The sequence below is a fragment of the Notothenia coriiceps genome, unplaced genomic scaffold, assembly GCF_000735185.1.
Source record: "Notothenia coriiceps isolate Sejong01 unplaced genomic scaffold, NC01 NC01_scaffold00004040, whole genome shotgun sequence".
NCBI classification, from domain to species: Eukaryota; Metazoa; Chordata; class Actinopteri; order Perciformes; family Nototheniidae; genus Notothenia; species Notothenia coriiceps.
The window spans coordinates 1-6,777 of NW_011336741.1; the positions used below are offsets into that span (position 1 = coordinate 1).

General features: G+C 38.2%; 1 protein-coding gene across 1 annotated transcript; it reads right to left on the reverse strand.

The window, feature by feature from the left end:
• Nucleotides 1-655: 655 nt before the first annotated feature.
• Nucleotides 656-4,487, reverse strand: LOC104941827 (ATP-dependent RNA helicase DHX36-like; the record flags this gene model as incomplete). The annotated part of the gene is made up of 7 exons (XM_010766967.1): nt 3,871-4,487; nt 2,539-2,696; nt 2,003-2,095; nt 1,650-1,860; nt 1,252-1,290; nt 921-1,091; nt 656-735 (listed from the first exon to the last, which is right to left on the reverse strand). Coding segments are annotated over exons 1-7 (1,040 nt in total), but the record flags the coding sequence as incomplete, so codon positions are not given.
• Between the last annotated feature and the right edge of the window lie 2,290 nt (nt 4,488-6,777).

The following is a 6,777-nucleotide window of genomic DNA, read 5'->3' on the forward strand; positions in this document are numbered from 1 at the left end:
ACCATCTGAGTCAGGTTAGTAATGCTCCATCACATGTTTTACATCTATTACAGGGTGAATCTTAAACTGAAGCTTGACTTTAAAGCAACCCAACGGAAGTTTCATGTAAGTTTAGTTCTTTCACTCGTAGCTCGGGCTGCGGGGGTGCTAGAGACGGGAGCATCTTGATACGACCTTCCTAGCCAGAGTTATGGCCGCATTTTACAATAAACTTCCGTTGGGTCGCTTAAAAACAAATATCGCAAATCGAATCTCAAATATTTGTTAGAAATTTTGCAATTAGATTTTTTTCCCAAAATCATGCAGCCCTAAATCACAGTACCGTAATTTTCGGACTATAAGCCGCGCCTTTTTCCCTATTTTTCGACGCTGCGGCTTATATAACGGTGCGCCTAATCTATGGATTTTTACAGCTAACGGCCAACACCTTTAACTCTATGGGCTCTATGGCCGGTCCGCGGACCCCCACCTTTAAGCGGCGGGTTCCAGCAGGAAAAGCTGGAGGCCGGAAAAGAGTGAGACAGGTAGCGCGCAAAAGTAAAAGTGGAACCGAGAGTGGTATGCCGCTGCTGCGGCTTATATTCAGGTGCGCCTTATAGTCCGAAAATTACGGTACTTCATTCCATGCCTCATATGTTTAAAGAGATTATCTTACCTTTGCAGGCGGATTTGGTAACCACATGAATTTCCATTTCCTACACTTTCTGCCCTCTCCGCTGATACACGCTCTGCTACCTGGGAGAAAAATACATTCAAGAAAATAATCAGCACAAAGAATAGCTTTCTAATTGACATGACTGACGCCAGAAATGATGCATGCAGACAGTGTGCATGAACATCATATCACACATCTATCCTCAGTATGCACATTGCAACACAATCCAACACAGTCAGATATGAAAGACACATAGAGAGCATACCGAGATGGCACTGATTCGCCGAGGCTGCGTGCAGACCACCCGACACATCGAGCCCACTCCTCTGTTGATGTAGTCATCCAGGATGAACTGGGTGACCTGGGTGGTCTTTCCACAGCCCGTCTCCCCGCTCACCACCAGGACCCGGCTAGAGTTGATCAGTTGCACAAGCTCCTGAGGACGGTAAGATGAGGAGAATGAGAAGGGTGATGATAAATGATGATCACTTTTCAAACTCAAGGAATCGTTTTTTTTTTTGCAGAAATGTGAATTATGATGGAGATGAGATTATTTGCTGAATTATTAATTAATTTGAGTACAATGTAAAACATACCTCTTTTTTGTTATAGGACGGTAGTTTTTCCCTGAATTTCTGGAGGCAAAAAAAAGTCATGTTAGTAAATCCTCAATATTTCCAAACATAATTCATGATTTGTTCATTTTATATAGTGAATGTTATGATAATATTCCTGTGATAACTTACAAACTAAACATTTCAGATCCTTGTCCCATCTCCAATTACCTTTGTTTCACTCTTAAACTCCACTTTTTATTGCTTTAGTAATCCACTTTTTGCAGAGAAATCATCATGCAGGAACATAAAAAGAAAATAACAGTCAACGTAACAAGTTGACGGAGATATGCAAACAATGCACTGCCTATTTTAGTAGATTAAAAGCCTTGCCTTTTACAGTTGTATATTTAAAACTTGAAAGTAATCCTAATGCTTACCAGCATTTCTTTGTACTTTGGATCAGATTTCTTGCTCTGCAGATCTCTCTGTAAGCGTTCATCCAGTGAACTGTCCCTCACTACTTCGTGACACAAGAACTCCAGTTCCTTGTCTTTCTTTTTCAGACTTTCTTTCTCCTCTTTCTCCTGCTGGTCGTCTTTATCCCACGCATCTGGAGCCTCATCTTTGACAACTGCTGGAGAGAAGTAACTAAACAAAAACATTCAAAGTGTAAATATCAACAATATAGTGGATCACAACACTATATTGGTTGCTCTCTGATTGTTGAAGAAAGCATAAGCAAATAGGAAACTACATTTTTTGAACAGTGCATCTTGCTTTCAAAAGTTACCGTTGTGATTTAGGAGTAACTTCTTCCTCCTCCTCTTCAGACTTGAACTCAATCTTCTTTTTATCCTCTTCAGACGCTTCACCATCAAAGTAACTGCATGTACAAATTAGAGAAAAACTTGTTTCAGCAGTCAAATAAGTCAGGAAACTTTGTTATTTTCTAATACTCCCATTTTCTTTAGGGTAAGCTCAACATTAGGGCTGCTCAATTAATTGTATTTTAATCGCGATTACGAAAACAATGTAATCGAAATAAAACGATTATTTTTTTATTATTACTTTTATTTATTTTTTTGGGGGGTTTTCAGTTGAATTATACTTAGAGTTCAGAGTAATCAACTGTTAAAAACATACTGTTCAAAAAAAATTCTCCAATAAATGGATGTTTTCAAAGTCAATGAATAATCGCATTTAATAATCGCAATTACAATTATTGACCCAAATAATCGAGATTATGATTTTTGCCATAATCGAGCAGCCCTAATCAACATTATAATGTGCAAGTTTGAAAAGAAATGCTTTGTAGGCTGTTCTCACCAATGACCACTACTATTGGCAGCTGACCGCCAGCTGTCAGATGTAGAGGCTCCTGCATCCCTGCAGTCTCTCGCTGGACCAGGCTGATCATTTTGGACAGAGTTAAGCAGCTTCGTAATGTGCTGCTCTCTGGCTGCATCCATCTGGACCACCGGCCGCTACACACAGACATAAAGGGGAATTTTGAGTCGTTATCTTGTAATTGGCCTAAGCAAATGTGACACCAGGGTCTTTGTTTGAAACAATAATAAGGGTTCAAAATGTCAATGTATCCTTTCATTTAATCACCTTGACCAATCTTACAGTATCCCTGTGAAAATGTGAAATCAATGTAAAAGCGGTTATTTTTGCATTTCAGTGACAGCTTAAGAATTATTTGCTACTTTAGCACTAACTACTCCTACTACATTGGTTCACCCTCAACCCTTTGGATGGTGAATCAAAACCCTGCAAATACATCTACAAATAGCAGTATTCATACGGTATTGGATCAATGGGTAATTTTGGCTTTGTTAAGATCCTAATAATACAGTTGTATGAATGAAGGCTGGAAACATTCAGGCAAAGTTTGTTCAGGCTATTGTATATCACAATATTAATCAAGATACAATATGTGTAAGGATATGGATGGTCACCAATCAGTGTTGCTATTCTGCACAATATCTATAGATATAGACTTTCTGATCTGAACCATTTTCCATTAAATCAGCGTATGCCCCACACTTTGCAGTTGACACCTGGGCTCCGAGGGCAGAGCTTTTTTCTAGCAGAGATAGAAATAAGCTGTCACCTCTTTGTAACTTTAGTGTTTATTATATATGTGTAGTCCTGTAAGTAACTAATTACATTTACTCAAGTACTATGCTTAAGTACAATTTTGACTTGAGTATTTCCATGTTATGCTACTTATGTTATGTACTTTTACTCCACTACAATATGTTGTACCTTTAGTTACTTTGCAGATTTGGATTAATGATGTGAAATATAATCAACACTAAAATTAGACTTTATTGAACGCTGGAGACATTTCACAAGCAACCCTGTAGTCTACAAAGTCTTACCAGCTTTGATAAACACATTATATATATTATTCTGAAATGGGCCAATTTGCATAATGAGGACTTTTACTAAGTCTACTCTGAAGCTAATACTTTTGTACTTTTACTTAAGTAACCCTTTGAATGCAGGACTTGTAACAGGGTATTCCTACACTCTGGTACTTCTACTTTTACTTAAGTTTGTCCTCCAACCTCTTTATGTGCGGACTGCCCAGACCTCTGTTTCTAATAAACTGACAACACAATGTGCACGATCAGTCATCCAAACACATACCGATCTCCGGTCAGCCTGCTTCCTCCTCACGGCTCCGTATCTTGCGTACCACATACCGATATCCCGTCCCTTCAGGTGTGGGGGAGGCCGGTCCCGTTGTCCCCCTCCTCCTGGGTCCTGGTCGAAGTCCGAGCTTTGTCCCCCTGAGCCCCGTCCGCCTCCCCTGTCCCATCTCTCTCTGCTTCCATCTCTGCTTCCATCTCTGTACCCTCGACCTCCTCCACGACCTCCTCCTCGACCTCCTCTTCCACCTCTTCTCCCACCCCCGCCACCATATGCATGACTCATACTGCAGAAACCAGCGGTGGTAGATTTAAATACTAAAACGCTGTCAAAATGTCGTGTAAGTAACGTTACTATGTCTTGTAGGGTTAGCTGCTAATGCTAGTGGTGCTAAGATAGATGGACTTATGGGCCAGAGACTAAAGGTAAACATACGAGGCAACACTTAACGTGTTGTTGTTGACAGTTAATGTCAGGATAGCTACAGTACGTGTAGAAGGTAAATAAAGAAAAACTCAAATGATGCTGTCAACAAGCATCACTTCGCATGTTTTTCATTCTCGTTTCTATCCGGCATGTCGCACAGAATCGGCGTCAGAATATTCAGCTGCCTGCTATTGTCGTTCTGCTCTGTGATTGGTTGTTGGCCACCCCCCTTCCACACTCGCTGTTCTAAATGTATTTACCTATGGTATTTACTCACTGATGGATAATACATGAGGCTTATCAATTTATATTTGGAATAATAGATAGTAATACGCTACAATCTGCTGAAATGGAAACAATTTTAAAGAATCTCCATTTTATAAGAGTTGATACTATTCCTTAATACTGAAAGCAGATGCTTCTTATCGATTACCATCAGCAAAATATATGGATAATTAGGTTTATTTAATCTCTTTGGGAAACCTTTTTTGGTTTGATCTTCAGTTGTTAATTTAAAATAAATAATGATGTAGCGAATAGTGCTCCTGAAAGCAGCTCAAGGCCTGACTCCTCCCAAACCTCTATCCTCATTAGAGCAGAGTATAAAAGGCATCTGGTGGCCTTTGGTTTTTACCTTTGGCTCTACTGTCATGGTCGCTGGTAAAGGTAGGCTTCATAACCGATTATATGGATACATTGGTCTCATTTCTGCTAGTATTTTATGATCACTTACTGCTTCCTAGACGATTGTCCTGAAGCTCATTAGTGTTCCAAAACCTCTTCCTGTGGTCAATAGGGCAGAACCTTAAATATTTGTATTCCAAATGGTGAAACATTTTTAACCTTCATAGTTCACCTGCAGCTGTTTTGTTTTGCTATGATTTGTTTTGTTTTGCTAACTATGTGTTGTTTATGATGTTACATTTGTTTTTGCTTCATGCCATTGATTTGCTTACTTACTTTTGGTTGGTTGAGCTTGTTTTGCATTTGTCTTTATAACAGTTTTAGCTCTTATGTCTTATAATATGTTCCTTTTTAGTTGTTTAGCTTCCTGTCTTGCTTTACATTTTGCCCCTGTTTATTTAACCAACAACCTTTTTGTTTAACCTTGTTTCAGTTGTACCTTTTAATTTCCCGGTCTTATTTAACCCTAGACCTTCTATCAGGCATGTTTTCTGGTGCATTTATTATTATTCCACTGCATTGTAATGCCTGTCTGAGTATACTGTTTATACATAATATAATCTAAGAAAATAAACCATTGTTTATTCAATCACTAATTTGGAGACCCTGAATAAGCAAGGGTGTGAAAATAAATGAATAATGATGCTCTAAAAACCTAACTGCCTTAATCGGCTCACATCAGGGAAGAAGACTTTTATCTGGGCCTTAAAGGTTACAGTGAATTGAAAAAGATCTACCATGACTGCTCACCTACAGGGTCCTGGCTCTGCTCTTTTGTGTTGAATATCATATATCGGCAGATTCAAAGCATTTAGTCTGTCCAAGCATCACAGGGATGAACTATGCCAATATTTTAACTGTATCGGTGCAGTACATTTTCAGTGGGATAAGATGTAGCACCATCTTTTTCTCTCATGGTGGTTTGGCTCATAAAGGGGTTGTGTTGTGATATTTTCCTCAAGCTTTGGTAAAGTGTAATCTTTAAATGCAGATTTGGGTTCTGCCCGCTCTGTATTAATGTCATGTGGATTTATCATCATGTCAGAGTTGATAAAAGCTCATTCTAATGTTGTGTTATGTGTGTATGAAGGTACGAAATAAAGTTTTGAATTCCCTATCCTGCTATTTGTGTTTATTCTTTTAATCACACAGCGATAAACAATACAAATGTGCCTACATAACTGTCAGTTGCAGCTCTAGCATTAGTATTGGTTATAGTAACAGCTACAACATTAAAATACTTCTAGGCAGATTGAGGAGAATAATGGGAGAATGAACAGAGGGGCAGAAACATCCATCTGAATAATAATAACTTTATTTGTATAGCACCTTTCATACAGGGGATTGCGGTTCAAAGTGCTTTACATCAGTAAGAAATAAAACATAGAATCAGTGTAAAACAATATATATATGCATTATTTTATCCCACTTTATGCTTTGCTCTTGCTGCTTGTTTTATTTATTTATTTATATATATATAAATATAGTAATCCCAACAGGCCACCTTCTTTTTGGATTGATTCAGTTTTAGTAGAATATAAAAGACATGAATGATATGAGCACAAAGTGCAGACATACTATAAAATCAGTTAATAGACCTGCATCTGATGATCGCAGTGTTCTGGCGGGTGTGTAGTTTATTAGAGAGTCAGTAATGTACAGGACTGTCTCAGAAAATTAGAATATTGTGATAAAGTTCTTTATTTTCTGTAATGCAATTTAAAAAAAAAAAAAAAAAGAAAAAAAATGTCATACATTCTGGATTCATTACAAATCAACTGAAATATTGCAAGC